Source organism: Pteropus medius, unplaced genomic scaffold (genome assembly GCF_902729225.1).
Source record: "Pteropus medius unplaced genomic scaffold, Ma_sr-lr_union100, whole genome shotgun sequence".
Taxonomy (NCBI): domain Eukaryota; kingdom Metazoa; phylum Chordata; class Mammalia; order Chiroptera; family Pteropodidae; genus Pteropus; species Pteropus medius.
Window position 1 is genome coordinate 578414 of NW_024344436.1, and position 24265 is coordinate 602678.

The window sequence follows — 24265 nt, forward strand, 5'->3', positions numbered from 1 at the left end:
CTTTTAATTGTGTCTTTGCCTTTGCTCTTTAAAGTTTTAATTTCTTTTTAAATTGTGAACGTAGAAATGTAAACCTTGTCTTTCATAGTGAATGGATCCAAATTCAGTAGGCATTTTTGGATCACCTATTTATATAACACAGATATTATGACATGCAATATATCATTTCATTACAACCATTCTGTGAGGTGAATAGTCTGGCTTTTATTTTACAGAAGATGAATCTGAGATTCAAGATTATGTTAATTAAAGAGAAATACTGGAATTTGGACCCTAGTCTAGTGTTTTTTTTATTTCTATTTATCCATGATTTTATGATATGATTTATAGTTTGTTGGCTACTCTAAAATCTGTAAGCATATCTCAAATGTTAATAAAGAACTAGAGAAAGGCATTGAAACTGACAATCTAGTTTCTTTGCATAACTTCAGTAGATGTGGCCTATGTAGCATTCATATATATCTAAAGCTATATATAGAGAGAACTTTAAGTGAAAGTCTCAAATCAGGAGCCTATGAGTGAGAATCCAGGCCAACTGCATATAATCCCAGGCCAAGAGACTATATTGTCTGAGTGATAGTAAGAATATTTAACAGTTGGCATAGGATGGGCCTAATGCAGTTGGAACAGATACTGAAATGCACATCTCAGCCATATTGGTGTGTCTCAGTTGAATATTACCCATGGATAAAACAACTGTCTTGGATGCCTTGAAGAATAGATTTTTTAATGCCCTACCTGAGCCCTCAGCTCCCTCCTTCTCATACTAATTATTATTTAGGATAAGTTGTCTTAACCAATACAGACATGTTGTGCCTCAGATGTTCTCTCCATTATCTTTTTATTCTATTCTTCAAGTAAACAAACTGGGGAGGAGAAGGTATTATGTAGAAAAAAATGATCAGCTAGTGTGGATGAAGAAGTACTCTTTCCAATTTGTGTTAACGATATTTATCTGAGTGTGAATACTTTTTTTTTTCTGAAAAATCTTACTAATTTTTCCTCTGCATATCTTTTACTATTCAGGAAACATGTATTTAGTTTGAGATCAATGAAAATAAATAACAATCCTAGGAAATTGAAGTATTTGTCAAGGTAGATATAGGAAAAACCGACTGTCTCAAACGTTGAAAATTTAATAATTTTAAAAAGACCAAAATTAGATAAACCTTGACTAATTATATTGAGTCCCACTACATAGAATAAAGCATTTATAAGTGTAATGTCAATGGTAGTGAGTCTTAAAAGCATTCTGTATTCTGTTGTTTTATTCTTTAGCAAATAAGCAAACATCAGCTTTAAGTGTTAATTTTAAAATGGCAAATTTAAATCTAACTATTGCAAGTTTATTCTAACATGTACCATAATGAAAATTCTATTATGATTTTTTTCCTTCTGTAAGGATAGTTTTCTTAATATAAGGATAATTGTTGCTTAATAAAATACTTAGTATTTTATTGTCCTATAGTAAGCTTTAGAGTAGTTGAAGTTACTATTTCTTGCTGAGGTTGGAGTGTATTAACTACCTTTGTATTTTAACCAGAACTCATCAGCATCATAGTTGATTTTTTTCTGAAAATCAAGTTTTTAAAAATATTTTCTGTAATATGAAGGCTGCATTATGTCCCAGTTGGTAAGGTAAACAGTTGGTTTTAGGGGAATGCTTTCCTACCTCAAAATATCCCCTGTACGCTGATGCTTGAAATTCCACCACCAGAAATGCATTCCTCTGTATTAAATATCTCCCCCACTCAGTCTGTTTAGAGAATGCTGTTAATAAAGGGGTGGGGTTGCATACTAACATTTGTAGAGCATCTGTTTATGAACAAAACATATAGGCAGATGGCAAACATCCTTATTTAACCTCATAACTCGTCTGTGAAATGCAAGTGTTGCTGTTCCCATGTCACAGGTGAGTAAACTACTGCGCATAGGTGTTAAGTAACTTGTAAAAGTCCAGTAACTGGGATAAGGCGAGACTTGAGATTTAAATCAAGTCTCTGTCATTACTGCCCTTCACCATACAGTTAAAGAAATGATTCATAGCATTAATTCTTTTAAATATAACTTTCCCAGGATAAAGAAACTTCCGAGAACATGGGTGAAGACTGTTCTTCCCAGAATGTGTCTGTTTACATCTCTATTATTACCAAGCTAGCACAAGCCACTGTCTCGTTGAGACATTGTCATAGCATCTGTGTTTACACTCTGTAATCAAATATAATTCTCTAAACTGCCAAAATGATGTAAACTATAAATGGAAACATGTTACTCTCATGGTTAAAACTCTACAATAGATTTCCACTGTATTTAAAACTAAACCCAACTACAACTTTACCAAAGGCCCGTGAGGACCCTACACTATCAGGACTTGCCTACCTCTTCTGCATCATGTCATCACTGTCTTCTCTCTCTTATGCTCTTGCTCAGTTAGTTCCTAAAAAACCTGAAATTCTTTTCTGCAACAAAGCATTGAACTTTGACCAGCCCATAACTATTCACACTGAGCACTTGGTGTCTCATGTCGTCTCAGTTTTCAGGATGCAGTTTAGATATCGCATTCTCAAATGGGCTTTTCTTGACCTCTCTAAATGAAGTAGATTCTTGCTTATTTCTTAGTGCCAAACTGTCATTATCTTATTTCTGTATTTATTTACTTTAAAAAGTGTTTTCTCACTAGAAGTCAGAGGTTTGATGGTCATTTGTTGTATCTCTAATGCCTCCTCCAGTCCTCAGTACTATTTAGGTGCTCAGTAGTTATTTGGTGAATGAATGAGAGGAAGAACAAATTTTTGCCTCAGAAACTTATCCCATATACACTGGGATACTTTTTTTCTCTCATTCTTCTTTTTCAGCCTTTTCAAGAATATTGATTTTTGTTCCTCTTGAATAGCAATGATTACTTCATAGGTAATAATTATTAAGATTAGAAATTAGCAGCAAATTACAATTTCAGTAGATGTGTATGAATTTTTGTTTTGTTCTTTATAAAATAATTGAACTTCTAAAATTCTATGGTTATATAGTCTGGAAATTGAATGATAAAGGCTATTTTTTTACATATGAAATTTACAGTTCTTTCATATCTGCTGATATGATAATTTTACTATTTTTAAAACTTTACTCAATGAATTGAACACAGTTTAGATGATTTGCAAATTATGCTTTAAGGTTTTAATTTTCTGAATGAAAATCTATATAAAAAGCAGACTTTATTCTGGCACACTAACATTTTGAAAAAGTGGAAAGAAATCAATTCACTGATTTATGAGGAAGTGAATTTTAAAATCCAATCCCAAGGATTTACTTTTTGAGGCTCTGAAGATCACTGCATTTATGTGGTTGGTTGTTGATACTAATTTTTGAGAGCAAAACTGCTTAGATGGAAGAGAACATGATTACTTTTTTAAATTAATGAACTTCACAGTTTTAGGTTCACAGCAAAATTGAGTGGAAAGTATGAGGTTCTCATATAGCCCTTGTCTCCACTCATGCACAATCTCCTCCACTATGGACATCTTCCACCAACACTACATTTGTTACAATTGATGGACCTGCGTTGACATACCATTGTCATCAGGGGCTAACTCATGGTCTTGTACATCCTATGGATTTAGATAAACTTATAGTGACATGTATCCACCATTATAGTATCATATGGAATAGTTTCACTGCCCTAAAAAATCACCTGTGCCCTACCTGTTCATCTCTCACTTCCCACTGACTCCTGATAGCCACTGTCTTTTTTCCTGTCTCCATAGTTTTGCCTTTTCCAGATGTCATATAGTTGGAATCGTACAGTATGTAGTCTTTCCAGGTTGGCTTCTTTCACTTAGTAATATGCACTTAAGTTTTCTACATGTTTTTTCTTAACTTGATAATTTATTTCTTTTTATTACTGAATTCCATTAACTGGATGTACCACAGTTTATCCATTCACCAGATGAAGGACATCTTCATTGCTTCCAAGTTTTGGCAATTTTTATTAAAGCTGCTATAAATATTTGTGTGCAGATTGTTTTGTGGACATAATTTTTCAACTCATTTGGGTAAACACCACAGCACAATTGCAGGATCCTATGATTATAATATGTTTAGTTTTGTTAGAAACTGACAAACTATCTTCCAAAGCGGCTATAACATTTTGTGTCTTTGCCAGCAGTGAAGGAAAGTTCTTGTTGCTTCACATCCTTGCCAGTGTTCTGGATTATTGCCATTTTAATAGGTGTGTAGTGGGAGCTCACTGTTGCTTTAACTTGCATTTCCCTGATGACATATGATATGGATCATCTTTTCATATGCTCATTTGTCATCTGTATATCTTTTTGGTGAGGTATATGTTAAGATCTTTGGCCCATTTTTAAATCAGTTGCTTGGTTTCTTATTTTTGATTATTAAGAGTTCTTAGTACATTTTGGATAACAATCCCTTATCAGATATGTCTTTTGTGAATATTTTCTCCAAGTCTTTGACTTGTCTTTTTATTTAGTGTCTTTGACAGAGCAGGAAATTTTAATATCAGTGAAGTCCAGCTTATCAGTTCTTTTATTGATTATGCCTTTGGTGGTATAGCTAAAAAGAGTCATTACCAAAACCAAGATCATCTGTATTTCCTCCTATATTATGTTCTAGAGATTTTATTGTTTGCATTTTACATTAAAGTTTGTAGTCCATTTCAAGGTAGTTTTTGTGAAAAGTGTAAAATCTATGTCTTGATACATTTTTTTTTTTTTTAAATTTTGCCTCTGGATGTCCAGTTGTTCCAGCAGCATTTGTTAAAATACTGTCTTTTCTCCATTGTTTTGCCTTTGATCCTTTGTCAAGGATCAGTTGACTATGTTCAGGTGGGTCTGTCTCTAGGCTTTCTATTCTGTTCTACTGATTCCTTTGCTAATACCACACTTTATGGTAAATCTTGAAGTAAAATAGTGTCAGTCCTTCAGTTTTGTTCTTCTCTTTAAATATTTTGCTAGCTATTCTGGGTCTCTTGCCTCTCTATATAAACCTTAGAATCAGTTTATCAATATTTACAGAAATAACTTGCTGGGGTTTTTGAGTGTGATAACATTTTGAATGTGTAGATCAGAACTGACATCTTGACAATATTGAGTCTGTCTATCCAAGAAAATGGTATGTATCTTCATTTATTTAATCCTTGATTTCTTTCACTCGAGTTTTGCAGTTTTCCTCATATAGCTATTGTACATATTTTATTAGTATATACCTAGGTATTTCACTTTTGGGGGAATGCTAAAGTAAATGGTATTATGTTTTTAATTTCAAATTCCATTTATTCATTGCTAGTATATAGGAAAGCAATTGTTTTTTGTATATTAACCTTGTTTGCTATCTTGCTATAATCACTTAATAATCCTGGGGTTTTTTTGGTCACTTATTTTGCATATTCTGCCTAGACAATCACTATGTGTGTACAAAAGCAGTTTTATTTTTTCCTTCCCAATTTGTATATCTTGTATTTCTTTTTCTTGTCTTATTGTATTAGCTAGGACTTCCAATACAGTGTTGAAAAGTAGTAGTAAAAGGGTACATCCTTGCCTTATTCCTGATCTTAATTGGAAAGCTTCAAGTTTTTCAACATTAACTATGATATTAGTTGTAAATTTTTAATAGATATTCTTTATCGAGTTGAGGAAGTTCACTATTCCTAGTTTACTGAGAGATTTTATCATGAATGAGTATTAGATTTTGTCAAATGCTTTTCTGCATCTGTTGATAGGATCATGTATTTTTTATTCTTTAAACTGTTGATGTAATGGATTACATTAATTGAGCTTTAAATGTTGAACCAGCCTTGCATACCTGGGATAGATTTCACTTGATCGAGGGTGTATATTTATTTTTATATATTATTGGATTCTGTTAGCTAATATATTGTTGAGGGTTTTTGCATTAATATTGGTCTGTAAATTTTTCTTGTTCTGTCCTCAGAATGAATTAGAACATATTCCCTCTGCTTCAGTTTTTGAAAGAGATTATAGAGAAATGGTATAAATTCTTCCTTAAATGCTTGGTATAATTCAGTAGTGAACCCATCTTGGCATGGTACTTAATCTTTTGGAAGTTTATTAATTATTGATTTATTTTTTTAAATAGATATAAGCCTGTTCACATTATTCCTTTCTTCTTGTGTGAGTTTAGGCAGATGGTCTTTCAAGGAAAGGTCCATTTCATCTAGGTTATGAAATTTGTGGGCATAGAGTTGTTTATAGTATAGTATTTTATACGTTTATCAGATCTGTTGTAATGTTCCCTCTTCATTTCTGATATTAATAATTTGTGTCTTTTTTTTTCCTTAGCTTGGCTAGATATTTATGATTTTATTGATATTTTATTTTTCTCTATTGATTTCCTGTTTTCAAGTTCATTGATTTCTGCTGTACTTTTCATTCTGTTTCTTTTGGTTTTAATTTATTGTTCTTTTTCTGTTTCTTAAGATGGAATTTTAGAAATTGAGTTTGGATCTTTCTTTACTTCTATATGTATTCAATTGTACCATATCTCACTAAGCACTGCTTTTGCTGTATCACACACCTTTTGGTACATTGTATCTTAATTTTCACTTAGTTAAAAATAAGTTTTAATTTTTCCTGGAATTTCTTCTCTGACCTATGTGTTATTTAGAAGTGTCTTGCTTAATATCCAAGTGTTTGGGGACTTTCTTGTTGTCTTTTTGTTATTGATTTCTAGTTTAATTTCATTGTAGTTATATACATATGTGGTTAAGATATAAAACATGCATTTATGCATGCTAACAATGTATATTAACTCCAGTCCTTACCTTTAAAAGGAGAACAAGAGAGAGAATGGGCTTTATATCTGTAATAATTGGTTCTTTAAAAAAACATCCAAAACTTTGAAACCGGAAAGTCAGCATGTTTTTTTTTTTAAATCTCTGTAATAGATACATAGGTATATGTTATTTTTTGCACTTTTCTGATATTAGAAGTGTTGCATAATTTATAATACATGCATGTGAAAGAAAAAATAATTGCAACTCTGTGATAAGAAGTTTGTCTTTATTTTTCCTGCCTTTGTGGTTATTTTTATTTTTTATTTTTGCCATTTTAAAGAAACCCCCTGTGGTCATTTAGGAAAGCTTTCTGTAGAAGGCATCGATTGAAATAAGAAAGCAAAGGAGCTTAACTTAAAGAGTAAAAGAGTGACTTTCCATGGCAGAAGGATTGTGCTTAAAAATCATGGAGTCAAGAAAGGGAAAATATAGCTCATAAATTGAGGAAATGGAAATTGAGCATAACTGGAAACAAAGAAGGGGCATGGAGGAGTAATCAGTAAGACCAGACTGTCATTTTAGACAGGACCCATGTGATGTGCAAATACGTTTGGACTTATATTTGTGGATTGGTGTTTCCCAATTCAGGTTGCTTGTCAGAATTAACTGGATCCCATTTCAGACTGATTGCACTAGCATTCAGTCTAGGACTAGGACACTGTTCTTTAAAAGCAGGATGCTGTTCTTTAAAAATGTTTGCCTCATCTGTTTTCTGATTTCATTCTAACTACTCTCTGAAACAGATCTATGTAATGGAGAATTGCAGGATTACACAAATTTATCATGTTAGTTTTTGAATATCTTTATTTAGAATTCAGCACCTCTCCTATGAAGTGATACCTTCTGTTTCTGCCCCATTTGGCTGAGGCAAATGGAGAAGAGCTACACTAAAATAGTTGTGTTCCATTCAGAGATGGTTACTCTGGAGGCTTATTATTCTCCTAGTCCCTCCAGATTTTTATGAGATGAACGTCTCCATATAAATTTAGATTAAATTGCAAAACTAAATGGTGTGCAGTCATGACCTGTTCATCATTGCTGACCATGGGAGCTTTTAAAGGATTTTTCAGCAGTGTGATCTGATAAGCTTTATGTTTTGTATTAGGGGGAAGGGAGGCAGGGGAGGAGATCAAAGGCAAGGAGCATTAGCAGTATTCCAGGTCAGAAATGATATCAGTCCTTACTAGAGCTGTGGCCATAAGAAGTTATGGATTTAAGGGAAAATTAGAAGATAGTATGTAATAAAAATGCTCTGTGAGTGGACTTTCTTTTTTTTTTTTTACTAAATAAATTTAGTTTCTAAATTTATTTTATTGGTATATTCCTCCCCCAGCTTTATTTATATATATAATAGAAAATTAGTTGCTTGTATTTACATTGTACAATTCAATGATTTTTTTTCAATTATAGTTGGCATACAGTAGTATATTAGTTTCAGTTGTACGGCACAGTGATTAGAGATCTATATAACTTACTAAGTGATCACTCCACTAAATCTAGGACCTCTCTTCTCCCTTACATGTTTATTACAACATTAGTAACTATTTTCCTTATGCTACAGTTTACATCTCCATGTCTATTTTGTATCTATCCATTTGTACTTCTTAATCCCTTTCCCCTTTTTTGCTACCCACCCATTTCCCCTCCTGTCTAGTAGCCCTCAAAATATTCTCTGTATCTATGAGTTTATTTCAGTTTTTGTTGTTGTCATTTATTTTGTTCTTTAGATTCTGCATGTATGTGAGATTATGTGATATTTGTCGTTCTCTATTCAACTTACTTTATTTAGCACAATACCCTCTAGATTCATCAAGGCAATATCTTTTTCTATCCCCTTCCTTTTAGACTATGTGTGCCTTTTAATCTGAAATGACTCTCTTATAGGCAGCATACGTAGATGTCTTGTTTTCTTATCCATTCAGCCACTCTGTCTTTTGGTTAGAGCGCTTAATTCTCTTCCACTTGAAGTACTTGTTGATAGGAATGTAGTTACTACCATTCTTTATTCCTGTTTTTGATACATGTTTTTTCTGCTTAAAGAAGTCCCTCCAACATTTCCTGTAATGCTGGCTTGATGTTGATAAATTCCTTTAGTTTATTTTTGTCTGGGAAGCTCTTTATCTCTCCTTTGACTCTAAATAATGGCTTTGCTGGATAAAGTATTCTTGGCTGTAGATCCTGGGTTTTCATCATGTTGAATAGTTTGTGCCAAGGTCTTCTGCATAGTTTCTTTTGAGAAATCATCTGCCAATCTTATGGGTGCTCCCTTGTAGGTAACTAACTGCTTTTCTCTTACTGCTTTTAAGATTCTCTCTTTGTCTTTAAGCTTTGGAATTTTAATTATACTGTGTCTTGATGTGGGCCTCTTTGGGTTCCTCTTTCTTAGGACTCTCTGAGCTTCCTGGGGTTGTATGTCTATTTCCTCCACCAGGTGAGGGAAGTTTTCTATCATTATTTCTTCAAATAGCTCTTCAACTTCTTGTTTTCCTTCAAGTACCCCTAGGACCCAGATATTTTTACACGTAATTGTGTTCCATAGGCTCCTTAAATTATTATTATAGTCTTGGCTTCTTTTTTCTTGCTATCCTGATTGAGTGCCCTTGGCTTCCCCATTCTCTATAGCAGTGATTCAGTCCTCTTCTTTATCCACTCTGTTGTTTCCATCTAATATACTCTTCATCTCAGATAATGTGTCCTTCGTTTCTGACTGGTTGCCTTTTATAATTTCCATTTCCATTTTTTTTTTATCTCTTTGTTAAAGTTCTTGTTGAGTTGATCTACTCTTCCTCTAAGTTCATTGAGCATCTTTACAACCAGTGTTCTGAACTCTGCATCTGTTAGATTGCTTGACTCCATTATTCCTGGATCTCTGTTCTGTTCTCTCATATGGTTTCTGCTTCTTTGTCTTCCCATTTTGGCTGCCTTTCTGTGTCTGTTTCTCTGTACTAAGCAAAGCTCATGTGTCTTCCAGTCTTATTAGTGTGGCTTTGTGTAGTAGGTTTCCAGTGACACAGTCCTGAGAGGGGTTCAACTGCAGGCCAAGTTTAGCCCCAGCCTGTGCCCCTCCAGGGCCACTTGTTAAGATTCAGCAAGCAATCCACAGATACTGTGCTTATGGTTGCTTTAAGAGGCCACGCTAGAAACCAAGGCCAGCTGCCACAAGTATGAGTCTTGGCACTGCTCAGCAAGGAACACTGAACTCAGCAGAGGATACAACAGGATGTGACTTAGGTGGGGCCGCGATTTGGGGGAAGCAGAGTTCAGGGAATCTTATGGGTGGAGCAACCTTGTTATCCAGTTTGATGATGTCTCAGCTATGGTGGAACACTGTCTACACACTTGGAGTGGAGAGGGCTCAACAGAGGAGCAGTGGATACCACCTGGCAGTTTTGCCTCTGGCTCTTACTCTGACAATTCATTGTCCCCCTTGAAGTCCCTGATGCCTCCCGTGCAGCCAATTGGGCGCTGGTGCTCAGAGCAAGCAGGTCCGTCACTGTGAAAGTCCGCTTACAGACACAGCTCCTTCCTTTAAGACGTGGCTGGAGCTGCTGGCTGCCGCTGCTGTAGCCTCTGTCCCACTCAGCTGCTGGGGACTGGGCTGCCTCGTGTCTTCATCCCCTACTACCTTCTACCATGGCAGAGTGATTTCTTATTTCTCTTCCTAGTTGTAGTGCTTCTGTTCATCTAAGTCCCAGGTGACTCTGTTTGCTGTTTGCTCTGTGTTTCTGTCACAACTTTGATTTGGTCGCATTAGGGATGAACAAAGCCTTCATCATCCACGCCTTCTTTTCTGCCTCCTTGATTTTCATTTTTAATGAGTTTGTGGAATTAGGCAAGGACAGGAAGAAAGCCTGAGAAGTGGGGAGAGATAATAGGTTCTAGATTATGTAAACATACCAAATCCTTATAGATGAAGACTTAAGTAGTTTTAATTCTTCAGTATATTTCCAATCTCAGCCATGGAAAATGTTGGCGAAAACTAATTAACAACCTGATTTTATTTTTCTTTAAGTTTTGGTAATAATAATAATCCCTTATCTAAAATTATTTTATGGTTCTTTCTGTGAGTTTAAGGTCACTTGACCACCTAACAATTATTGTTTCCAAAGAGAACCAATGGACTTTGATCAGTGGTAAGAAGAGGATTAATGAAGAGTTCTATCTTATTTTCCATTATTAACCTTCTAATGTAATAAAACTCACTAGATTTTGGATTTATTTACTATCAAGTTAATAGAAGCTTTTCATTAGAAAATATAAAATCTCATGAAAGAAATACCATTTTAGAGTAAGGTCTGATTTATGAGTATTTTCTGATAGAGATGAAGTATAGGAGTCTTTTTTTTCTTATCCATAGGGCAAAAGTTGGATTGTTAAAAGAAGTTATGAAGATTTTCGAGTACTTGATAAACATCTTCATCTATGTATTTATGACCGACGATTCTCCCAGCTCTCAGAGCTTCCCCGTTCTGATGCCCTGAAGGACACTCCAGAGGTAATCATGATATTTAAATGAGCAGAAAATTTTTCCTGTATACTAAATAAATGCTTACATTGAACATTCAGGATGATTCCTGGGATTATGTAATTATTTCATGACTGAAAAACTAGTAATGTTATGTAGGATGTTTAGTAAACTAGATTCAGTGTATAATTTTATAAGGGAAAAAGCTCTTATAAATGGGCAATATATATGGGCAGACCATTTTACAAAGAGAATGTAAAATCTGGAAGCAAAACTATGGAAAAACATTGATCTCCCTAATAAAAATATAAAAGATTTAAATAAATTTTTTAAAAGGGAATAGATTCTTTATAACATCAGAAAATAAAATCATCGGGGAATGAAAAATTGTGAGGAATGTTTGAAAGTAGCTGGGATGGGGTAAGACTTATGGGGGCAAGAAATTTAGCATAAAGTACATGTACAAGAGGCGTGCTAAAGACAGATAAACTAGAAATCTTATATGTAAAAACAATGTAGTCGTGCACTGTATGACAACATTTTGGTCAACAGTGGGCCACATATATGACAGGTTTCATAAGATTATAATGGAGCTGAAAAATGTCTGTTGCCTAGTGATGCAATAGCCATCATAACATCATAGCACAACACATTACTCAAGTGTTTGTGGTGATGTTGGTGTAAACAAATCTGTTGTGTTGCCAGTCATGTAAAAGTATAGCATATACAATTATTCACAATACGTAATACTCTATGATAATAAATGACTACGTTACTAATTTATGTATTTATATAATATACTTTCATCATTGTATTAGAGTGTACTCTTAATTTTTTTAAAAATTTTTTTCAGTATGTTATGTTATGCTGGCAGCAGCCTCATGTCATCTCATGTTTACCACATCTCTTGATTGCATCATTTTCTCTTGTGCTTGATTTAATCTTATGTTGTTTATGCAATAACGTGCTGTATAGGCTTGTAGGCTAGGAAGAATAGGCTGCCCCATATAGCCTAGATGTGTAGTAGTCTATACCATCTAGGTTTGTGTAAGTGCACTCTCTGATGTTCACACAGTGATGAACTTGCCTAAGGGTGCATTTCTCAGAATATATCCCCATCAGTTAAATGGTGTATAACTATAAACAAAAGAGCTGAGAAGAGCAAACAAGGGTTTGAGGAACATGATTATTATCCTTAGAAAGAAAATGAGGCAATCACGTTCATGGAATGAGCAGATTTTCACAAAAATTAAACAGTCAGATCTTAAAAATGAACATACGGTCATTTAAATTAATTTTAATGATAGTAAACCTGAATAACTGGACTACATACAAAAGAGACACAGATGAAGAGAGAATTAGTGAGCTGGGAGATCAAGCTTTATAAGATACAGCCCCAAAATGGATAAAAAGATGAAAAGTTGTGAGAGAGTAGTTGGGAATCAGGGAGAGTAGATCCAGAAATCTCTGTTTCTCTTTTCTTAGAGTTATAAGAAGAGAGTGGATGGAAGTAACTGAAAATTAAGAAATATAAGAAAATCCTCTAAAGCTAAAGAGAGATGTTTTTAGATTAAATGCGCCCATGAAATGCTGAATAATGAATGAAAAGACATACATTTAGAAACATATAGTGAAAATTTTAAATGCCAAAACAATACCCAAAAAGCTTCTAGAGAGCAAATAACAGATTTTTGCAAAAGAACAAGAATTGTATTGGCATTAGACTCCTCAGCAGCCACAGTAGATATTTGAGAACAGTGCAAAATATCTTCCACTTACTGAGGGGAAGCTATTTCATATCTATAATTAATTCTGAGGCAATTAAGTAGGTAGGACAAAATAGTGGCATCATCCGTCATGCAGAACTAACACTGCAGCGGAATCTCAAGAATGTCTTTTAACCACTAGGTCTTTTGTCTTATAGAAAACTTAGAAGTCTTTCTATCTCCATTTCTCGTCTCTGTCTATCTGTTGCATTTTTCTCTGTCATACTGTCTCAGAACATGGTCACTACCAACAAGTCCCAGGTTTTTATCACTTGTAAGACAGCAGCCAGATTGAGCTGCAATTTTTTATCACAATTCCCAATTACTGCAATAACCCTTGTTAGGTAAGCTCGTGTTCTATCACATTCCTGGACTAATTAGCTGACCCATGGTGTAGGATCATGTATGAACATGGCTGTCCTGCCATACCTGAGTTCATGGAAGATTACTGTAGGTCATGGAGAAAAAATTTCAGAGTACCTGGGGGAAGCTGGGCAGAAAAGCCAAGTATGTCTCTGCTATAATTATCTTTTATATTTTCAATACAAAAATAGAAAGAAAAAGCAATAAAATAGGAAGCTATAAAATAGTATGTCCCTTGATTATGAGGGGCTATGAGTTAATGTTCGATAAAAGGTAGGGAATTACGTGTAATTGTCTGTAATATGTTATTATATGTAGGATCAGTTCATGGAACTAAGCCTTTGTAAAGGATCTCTGTAACTACTAAAATACTAAAAATTCTGCAGATTTCCTATCCCCCCCCACCCTAGAAACAACTAATTTACAAGTTCTGACAGAGAATGTAGTATCTTTACTCTGATTTACCACTGAATTTTCTCTTTCTCTTTAGTCAGTCACTCAGATGCTTATGGCTTACCTGTCCCGCCTTTCAGCTATTGCTGGCAACAAGATCAACTGTGGACCTGCCCTTACTTGGATGGAGGTATTATCTAATTTACTACTCATTAAAGTTTATTTTTAAGTTGTCTACTTAAGAAATTTAATATTAGATTAATTTTGATAGATGTCGAATTTCAGGAATCGAAGAAATAGAGTTTATTCTCATCTTCTAGAAGGAAAGATATGTGACATTACATAATTTTCAACTCAGATGTCATTTTTTTGATCATCTAGATAACTAATTTTAATATTGTTTTATAAATTGCAATGATTCCCGTTATTTTGGTGTATTAATGTATACATTTAGAAAGGTATGTTTATTTTTTCCAGTTGATTTAGCAATTGAAAATATGAACAAGAGACAATTAACATTTTAAAAGATCCAATTTAAGAATAAGTCTTGAGCGACTCTGGTCAAGATGGCGGAATAGGTAACCTCGGTGTCCACGTCCTCCCACAACCACAGCAGAATTACAGCTAAATTATAGAACCACCATCACTGAGAACTATTTGAAGACTAGCTGAATGGAAGTCCTATAACTAAGGATGTAAAGAAGAAGCCACATCAGGACTGGTAGGAGAGGCAGAGGTGTGGAACGAGGCTGGTCTCACACCCATGGTGTAGCAATTAAGAACGGGGAGGGATGTCTCAGATGTAGAGGTCCTCCCTGAGGAGTGACTGGTTCCAGCTTCACACAGAGCTTCCCAGCCCAAAGCACCAGTGCTGAGAAGAGTAATCCTCCTAACAGCCTGCTGTGAAAACCAGCAGGGGTTGTGTTCGAGAAAGATAAAAGAATGCTAGAGACTGAGGTGCTCCTCTTAAAGGACCGTGCACAGACTCATTCACTCACAAACTCACTCACTCTAAGCTCCAACATAGGGGAGGCAGCTCGAAAAGTTCCAGGGGCACATGAGGTTAAATTGATTAACTTCAGGGCAGGCCTTGGAGTGGCAGACATTAGAGCAAATCTCCTCATGCACAGAAGCACTAGCAGGCGACATTGTTCCTTTGTGGACCTCTTCTTTTACCAAGCCTGCTCAGTGCAGGAGAGTGCCAAATATGAGCTTTCCATTACTATGGCTAACAACATTCAGTCCACTCTAATTATTCCCTGAGGCCCCGCCCACCACATTGCCTGCCTGACCTGAGACTCTTCCAGCAGTTCCTCCACGCAAGCGGCCTGCCTCGTCTCACACTATAGACTTTCCCAAAATGTCTCAAAGTTCTGCAAACCCCAAACAAGCAGCAGCTGGCCTTGGTGTGCCTCGTAGTTATTTTAAGTGGCTTCAAGGCCAGCACAAGCATGGACTGGTCTCAACTTGAATTGTAACTCCCATCAGGTGGCCCTAACTTGGCATAAGCAGCAGCCAGTCTTGGCCTGGAACGTAGCCTTAATTAAGTGGCCACAAGCCTGGCACAAGGGGCATCTGGCCTCAGTCCACAGCATAGCCTCATAAGTACCTCCAAGCCCAGCACAAGCGACAACCAACAGCAGATCACTTTGTAGCTTCTACCAAATGTTCCAGGACCAGCATAAATGGTGGCTGACCTTACCTTTCACCAGAGCCCCTCCCAAGAGTGTCTAAAATCAACATACCTGGTAGCCAACTTAATACCACATTAGCTCCTCAAATGACACACCTGAAGTTGTACTCTCAGGCACCAGAGCCCTGCTAAAGCTACTTCCACTCCATGGAGTCAGCACCCACCCAACAACTTGTTCACTGTAGTCATGGCCAGTACTCAAAGGCAGTCAGCCTGAGGTTTAACCCCAACCACTGATGTACCAGCAGCAATCAGGCTTAACTACAACAGGAAGGCACACACAGCTCACAAAGGGGACACCCCTGGAGCACCCGACTCACGTACAGGGAGACTACGCCAGTGGGCCCCACAGTATACTTTCTACATAATGCCAGTCTGTAAAGACAAAGACTCATGGACATGGATGATAATTTAGTGGTTATAGAGAGAAGAGGGGATGGGGGAAAGAGAGTCAAATATATGGTAACAGAAGGAAATTTAACTTTGAGTGGTGAATATATAATGCAATATACATATGACATATTATCGAATTGTACACTTGAAACCTATATAATTTTATAAACCAATGTCACCTCAATAAATTTAATTAAAAAATAGACCGCTATAAACATCACTTAGTATATATAAAGCACATGGTAACCTCAATCCCAAAATCTATAAGAGAGATACAAGAAAAAAGGATGGAAACCAAACATAACATTATAGAAACAACACTAGGATAGCAATACTTATATCAGACAAAATAGACTTTAAACCAAAGGCTGTGACAAGAGACAAAGAAGGGCATTTTATAATGATAAAAGGATTAATCAAACAAGAGGATATATCTCTTGTAAACATATATGTATTCAATGTTGGAGCACCTAAATGTATAAACCAAATATTGACAGACATAAAGGGTGGTTGACAATAATTGTGCAAGTATTTAATATTTCATTGACATCAATGAATAGATCATCCATTCAGAAAATCAACAAGGAAACAGTAGACTTAAATGACACATTAAACCAGGAAACTGCAAAACACCCAAACATGTGGAGGCTAAATAACATGTTACTAAACAATGAATGGGTTAACAGTGAGATCAAGGAATAAATCAAAAGGTACTGTGAGACAAATAAAATTGAAAATACAGTGACCCCCAAATCTGTGGGATACAATGAAAACAATTCTGAGAGGGAGATTCATAATGGCTTACCTCAGAAACAAGAAAAATCTTAAATAAACAATCTAAGCTTACACCCAAAGGAACTAGAAAATGAAGAGCAAACAAATCCTAAAGAGAATAGAAGGAAGGAAATAATAAAGATGAGATCAGAAATAAACAAAGTAGAGTCTAAAAAACAATAGAATAATGAAACCAAGAGATGGTTCTTTGAAAAGATAAACAAAATTGATAAACTTTTGCCAGACTTATCAAAGTAACGAGAGGGCCCCCAATAAATAAAATCAGAAATGAAAGAGAAGTGTAAACTGACAACACAGAAATACAAAGGATTATAAAAAAATGCTGTAAACAATTATATGCCAACAGATTGGGCATCCTGGAAGAAATTGAGTAAATTCCTAGAAACCCGCTCTTCCAAGACTGAATAAAGAAGAAATGGAAAATCTGAACAGACCAATAACTACTAATGAAATTAAATCAGTAGTCAAAAAACTCCTCCCCCACAAAAAGTCTTGGACCAGATGTCTTCACAGGCAAATTTTTATGAAACATATAAAGAAGAATTAATACCTGTCCTCAAAATATTTCCAAAAATTGAAGAGGAAGGAATGCTCTCAAACTCATTTTATAAGGCAAACACTACCCTGATACTAAAACCAAAGACACTACCAAAAAAAGAAAATTACAAGGCAGTATTCCTGATGAACATAGATGCAAAAATCATCAACAAAATAATTACCAAACCAATTCAGCAATACAGAAAAAGGTCATACACCATGATCAAATGAGATTTATTCTTGGGATACAAGGTTGGTTCAATATTCACAAAACAATGTGATAAACAAAATGAAGGATAAAAATCCTATGACCATAGCAATAGATTCAGAAAAATCATTTGACAAAATCCAATATCCATTTATGATAAAAAATTTCAGCAAAGTGGGGATAGAGTGAACATACCTTAGCATAATAAAGGCCATATATAACAAAGCATAGCTAACATTATACTCAATGATGAAAAGCTGAAAGCTTTTCTTTAAGATCAGAAACAGGACAAAGATATCTACTTTCATCACTTTTATTCAACACAGTATGGGAAATACTAGCCACAGTAATTAGAGAAGAAAAATAAATAAAAGGCATTTAAATTAGAAAGAAGTAAAATTGTCATTATTTGCAGATGACATGACACCATGTATAGATTGCACCAAGAAACTATTACAGCTAATAACTCAATTAGTAAAGTAGCTAGATTCAAATTACTATTCAAAAATAAGTTGCATTTTTAGACACTAATAATGAACTATTAGAAAGAAATTAAGAAAACAATCTCATTTATAGTTACATCAAATGAATAAAATACCTAGGAATAAATTTAACCAAAGAGGTAAAAGACCTATAGAAAACTAAAAGACATTGAAGAAAGAAGCTAAGGAAGATACAAGTAAATGGAAGGCTTTATTGTGCTCATGGATAGGAATAATTAATATTGTTAAAATGTCCATACTATTCAAAGCAGTCTATCGATTTAGTGCAATCCCTGTCAAAATACCAGTGGCATTTTTCACAGAACTAGTTCAAGTAATCTTGAAATTTATATGGAACCACAAAAGACCCCTAATAGCTAAAGCAATTTTGAGAAAGAAGAACAAAGTTGGAGCTATTATGCTGCCTGATATCAAAGTATATTACAAGACAATAGTAAACAAACAGCATTTTTACTGGTATAAAAAAGACACATAGATCAATGGAAGAGAATAGAAGTCTAGAAATAAACCCACACCTGTATGGTCAACTCATCTGTGACAAAGAAGGAAAGAATATATAATGGAGAAAAGACAATCTTTTCAATAAATGGTGTTGGGGAAACTGGACAGATAGATATAAACAAGTGAAACTAGACCGTTTCATTGCACCATATACAAAATAAACTCAAAATGGATTAAAAACTTAAATATAAGATCTGAAATCATAAAACTCCTAGAAGAAAACCTAGGCAGCAAACTCTTCAACATCGCTCTGAGTAATAATTTTTTGGACATGTCTTCTCAGGTAAGGGAAACAAAAGCAAAAATAAACAAATGGGACTTGCTCAAACTAAAATGTTTTTGCATAGCGAAGGAAACCACCGACAAAATGAAAAGACAACCTACTTAATGGAAGAAGATAAAGGGATTAATATCAGAAAAAGGGTTAATACCTAAAATGTATCAGGAATTCATACTCCTTAACATCAAAAGAACAAACACTTCGATTAAAAAATGAGCCAAGGACCTGAATAGACTTTTCTTTAAAGAGGACATACAGATTGCAGCAGACATATGAAAAATGCTTAACATCCATAATCATCAGGGAAATGCAAATGAAAACCACAATAATGTATCATCTCACATCTGTCAGAATGGCTGTCATCAAGAAATCAGCAAACAACAAATGTTGTCAAGGATATGGAGGAAAGGGAACCCTCATGCACTGTTGGTGGGATTGTAAATTGATTCAGCCACTACAGAAAACAATATGGAGTTTCCAAAAAAATTAAAAATAGAACTACCATATGTCTTAGCAATTCTACTTCTGAATATTTATCTGAAAAAATCCAAAACACTAATTAGTAAAGATATGTGCACCCTTATGTTTATTACAGTATTATTTACAGTAGCCGCAATATGGAAGCAGCCTAAGTGTTCAATAGGTGAATGTATAAAGAAGTGTTATATACATATACATAATAGAATATTATTGAGCCATAAAAAGAATAAAATCTTACCATTTGAGACAACATGAGTGGACCTAGAGGGTATCATGCTATGTGAAATAAGTCAGAAAAAGACAAATATATGATTTTACTTACGTGTAGAATCTAAAAACCAAATAAATGAACAAACAAAATAGAAAAAAGAATAAGTCTTGGGTTATACAGTATCTCGTAAAAAATAGATATTTTTCCTATATTTTACATGCAGTTATATGAGGTCTTGACTTATTTGTGTGATCATGGACAAATTCTGTAATCTCTTGTAAACTACATGTCTTTTAGCTTTAGCATCTTCATATTTAAATGATGATAGTCCTGATAAATATTTTTAAGAGTTATGAAGGTTAAATTAAATCATATGTTATATGTATAGCACAATGATTGGCATATATTAAGTACTCAATAAATGGTAGGAGTTTTTTTTTTAAAGATTTTTTGAGCGTTATAGTTTTACCTAAATTAAATCAGATGATCTCTTATGGATAGTCTAAGAACCTTTTGCAAGAACCATGTCTTTAACCATCACATAGTACATTTTTTTGTTGTTGTTGTTGTTATAGATTGATAATAAGGGAAACCACCTTCTAGTACATGAAGAATCATCTATTAACACTCCTGCTGTTGGTGCTGCCCACGTTATCAAGAGGTACACTGCTCGTGCCCCTGATGAATTGACCTTAGAGGTAAATGCCTAAAGATGCTATGTGTTAGCTCAGTCCCTGCTATGTTTCCAGTCTCATCCTTGACTGTTTTATTCATTTTTCATTTAGAAGCACCAAGGTTTTCCATAACCCATTATCTTTTAGCTTGGAATGCCATCTATTTTTATTTAAATGACTGACTATCCTTGAAAATTCAGCTTCAGTGTCTCTCATTTCTTCTAGGAGGTCGTCCTTGATATCTGTCCCCTACTCCTTGCAAAGACATACCCCGCAAAAGTCTGGATTGAATGTCATTCTGAACCATTTTCATGGCTTATCTCTGACATATCACTTAATTACATTCGATCATAATTGTTCTCTTTTTGTCTCTGAGAGCTTCTTGAAAGCCAGATTTCGGGGGTTTTTTTCTTTGTTGTGTTTTTAGTACCTAATAAAAACCAATACCCAATGATACTTTTTTTTCTCATTGTTCAGAGATTGAGTTACAGTACAGGTGAGAAGAGAAATGAACATTTCTTGCTTTCAGATCCAAAAGGAGGGAAATTGAATTTCTTTATTTAATATTGACTGATGATAAACAAAAAACAAAATTATGACAGTTATTCAATTTAAGAAAAAACAGTACAAATTTTACTGTATAGAATATAAACTGTTCTCAAACTCAGTTTTTACATTCTGTACACAAAGGAATGTAGATCCTGAAAGATGTCAAGTCTGTTAGCAAAGATGGCTTTCTAAGGTGACTCTTTCCTGACTTGAAAAATTAGTCGTGAATATAAAAGAGAAATTCTTAAAGCAGTATTGTACATTCAGTAACATTGTTCTAATGTACTTAACTTTGTTTTATCACAGAGCGCTTATTTTGATGAAAGAATATAACTTCCAATAAATATGTTATTGAAAACTATTATTGAGATTTTGTATTTATGATTCTGTACCAGTTTGTTTAAACTCACTGGTTTGTTCAAGTGAAGGTAGTATGGTATTTAGCAGAAATGTTTTATTGTACCATCTGTTGAAAGAAGTGTAGTTGTCATCGAATTTTATGCTGAGAACTACCCAGTTAATTGTTGATCTTTTAGGCCATTACTATATGATTAAATATGATAATGTGAAGTGCTCAGCACAGTGCCTAGTATATGGCAAGCACTCACTGAGTGTGGTATTGATAGAAGCTGCTGTTGCTCTAAATATGAGTATTTAAAACTATCTTTTATAAATGAATCTCATCACTTTTAGTAATAGCAGTAACAGAGTATTTTAACAGAACTGTTGATGATGTGTAGCCTTCAAAAATCATATGCTGTAAGTCTGGCCTTCTGAAGTTACTAATGCGATAATTGGATCACAGTCTTTGTGCTGCTTTACTTTTTATAGACTTTTCCTTAACAAATGGTTAAGATTATTAAATTCTTTACAGAAAAAAATATTATGTTTTTTCATAAACAATTATCCCGAGAATCGGATAGTCTTTTGTTTCATTTCAGATTTAAATTCTAGATATAACAATTGGTTTATAAATTGACTAAAAACATTTCACTTAAATTTTTTTCTCCTAGGTGGGTGACATTGTTTCTGTCATTGACATGCCCCCCAAAGTGTTAAGCACATGGTGGAGAGGCAAGCATGGATTTCAGGTAGGCAACAGAATTAGGTGCGGAAAAATTCAAGACTTATTATGTCTCTCTCCTTCTAACCCTGAAATGAAAACCACTCATTTCTGTCTGCATAGTTTTTTTTTCCAACACATCATATAGTTGGAATCATAAAGTATGTAGCCTTTTCAGACTGGCTTCTTTCACTTTAGCAGTATGCATTTAAAGTTCTTTCACGTCTGTTCATGGTTTGATAGTTCCTTTTTTAAATCACTGCCTAATATTCTTTGTTGCGGGTGTGCCAGAGTTTATTTTTCCATTCACTTATTAAAGGAGATCACTTATGAATAATGCTGCTTTAAATATAAACATCCATATGCAGGTATTTGAGTGGATATATTTTCAGGTCCTGTGGGTCAATACCAAGAAATGCAATTGCTAGATCATATTGTAAGCCTGTGTTTAGCTTTTAAGAAACCAAACTAGTTTTACCATTCCAGATTGGTTGTACCATTTTGCATTCCCACCAGCAGTGGTGCTGCTTTGCTTTCTCACCAGCGTTTGATAGTGTTCAGTTTCTTTGAATTTTAGGTGATCTAATAGGTGTAGAGTGGTGTTGCATTTTTGTCTTAATTTGCAAATAAAGTCTGTCCAAGGAATATCATTTACTAACTTAGAAAGGGTACTATATTGCTATCTTCATTCTTCTATTATCAATCATTCTTTCTATTCTTCCTTTGCCACAGATTCTCAATCTTTAGTGTATGTAAGAAGCACCAGGGGGACTTGTTAAAATATAAAATTACAGTACCTAATCCCCCAAATTCTGTTTCAGTGGGTGTGATTTTGGCTCAGGTGTTCATCAGACTTCTCTTCTAGAAATAGTGGTTATTCTGCTGTGGATAAATTCTGTAAATCAGCTGATAGTTGATAAAGATCAGCATATGCCAAGCTCTAGTCTATGTATTGTTTTAGCCTATAGTTTAGCTATGAGAACAAAAGGATTAGTTCACCATAGTTTAGCTATGAGAACAAAAGGATTAGTTCATCTGTGTTTTTAAATTATGGCATGACTCTGTTTCTTTTCTTAAACTTCTGAGAGTAGGAAGTGTTAAATTACATTAACTACAATATGAAATTCTGAAATCTGTTCTTGATTTTTTTTGTCTCCTAAAGAGTATTGAATCTTATATCTTAGTTTTCTGAGGTGCTTCTTCATATTATGTACTTTAGCAAAAAAAAAAAAAAAAAAAATTTCTTTATTTTTAAATCTTTTTTCAAACTAAATGGCATGTTAAACTGATATTACTAATCAGAATCTCAAGGGATGGAGAGAGGAATCTGAATTTTATCAAGTTCCATAGATGATTTTTAAGCATAAAATGTGAGCTTATCTGTGTACAGATAAAACAAGAAATTAAATCCAGTTTAGCAAATGTTCTCTTTTCTCCAAGAAAATCTTCCTTAAAAAAAATTGGGGGTAAGTTAATCTAGTAGATAAAATACCATTTAGAGTTTGAAAGCATTTTTTTTTAGGCAAGGCAACCCTTAGTTGACCTCACCGATTGCAAGGACCTTGTTGGTTTACAAATCCCTTAATTTTTATTTAATTACACCTACAGCACCTGGTCTTCTAAGTGGTTTCCCATCCAAGTACTAACCAGGCCTGACTCTGCTTAGCTTCTGAGATCAGGCAGGATCGGGCTTGTTCAGGGTGGCGTGGCCCTAGACTAGCATTTTTTTTTTACAGTCTCTCTTCCACAGAGCAGCCAGAGTAAGTGATTAAAATGTAAATCAAATCACAGGGCTCCACTATTCAAATCCACACAAAGCTTTCAGTCACACTCAGAATAAAATCCAGAGTCCTTGCAATAACCCACAAAACCCTACAGAATTTACCTTTTACCTACCCCTTCTAGTTCCTTTCTTCTTTTTCTCTCCTCATTCCTTTCCAGCCATTCTGGTTTTCTTATTCTCGAACCTTCTGTATTATGAAAATAATGGAATTTCCCTCTTGATTGGTTTCTAATAAGTTTAGAGCTAAATTTTTGGTCTCTGTCTAGTAAGACTATAACAAGACATATTTTTTAAAATAATTTTTAAATTTTCAATTACAGTTGGCACACAATATTGTATTAGTTTCAGGTGCACAATATAGTGATTAGACATTTACATAACTTACGAAGTGATTATCCCGGTAAATCTAGTACCTATCTGACACCATACATAGTTATTACAATATTTTTGGCTATATTCTTCATCTTATACATTATATCCTCATGATTATTTTCTAAGTACCAACTTCTTAATTCCTTCTCTTATTTCACCTACTCTTTCACCCTCTCCCATCTGGCAACCATCAAAATGTTCTCTGTATCTGTTTGTTTTGTTTGTGCATTTATTTTGTTCTTTAGATTCCATCACTTTGAATATTTCAAGCCAATCTCTCTGGCCTGTAAAGTTTCTGTTGAGGAATCAACTGTCAGTCTTATGAAAGTTCCCTTGTAGGTAACTAACTGCTTTTCTCTTGCTGCTTTTAAGATTTTCTCTTTGTCTTTAACTTTGGTATTTTAAAATTATGATGTGTCTGGGTA

At 34.5% G+C, this 24265-nt stretch overlaps 1 protein-coding gene across 5 annotated transcripts in view; it reads left to right on the top strand.

The window, feature by feature from the left end:
• ARHGAP32 (Rho GTPase activating protein 32) overlaps window positions 1-24265 on the top strand; it is a 277299-nt gene that overhangs the window by 165291 nt on the left and 87743 nt on the right. For all 5 annotated transcript variants that reach the window (XM_039872712.1, XM_039872714.1, XM_039872716.1 and 2 more), the window contains 4 exons: window positions 11169-11306; window positions 13896-13988; window positions 19975-20097; window positions 21636-21713. In XM_039872712.1, the coding sequence (XP_039728646.1) occupies window positions 11169-11306; window positions 13896-13988; window positions 19975-20097; window positions 21636-21713 (432 nt within the window). The remainder of the gene's footprint in view (window positions 1-11168; window positions 11307-13895; window positions 13989-19974; window positions 20098-21635; window positions 21714-24265) is intronic.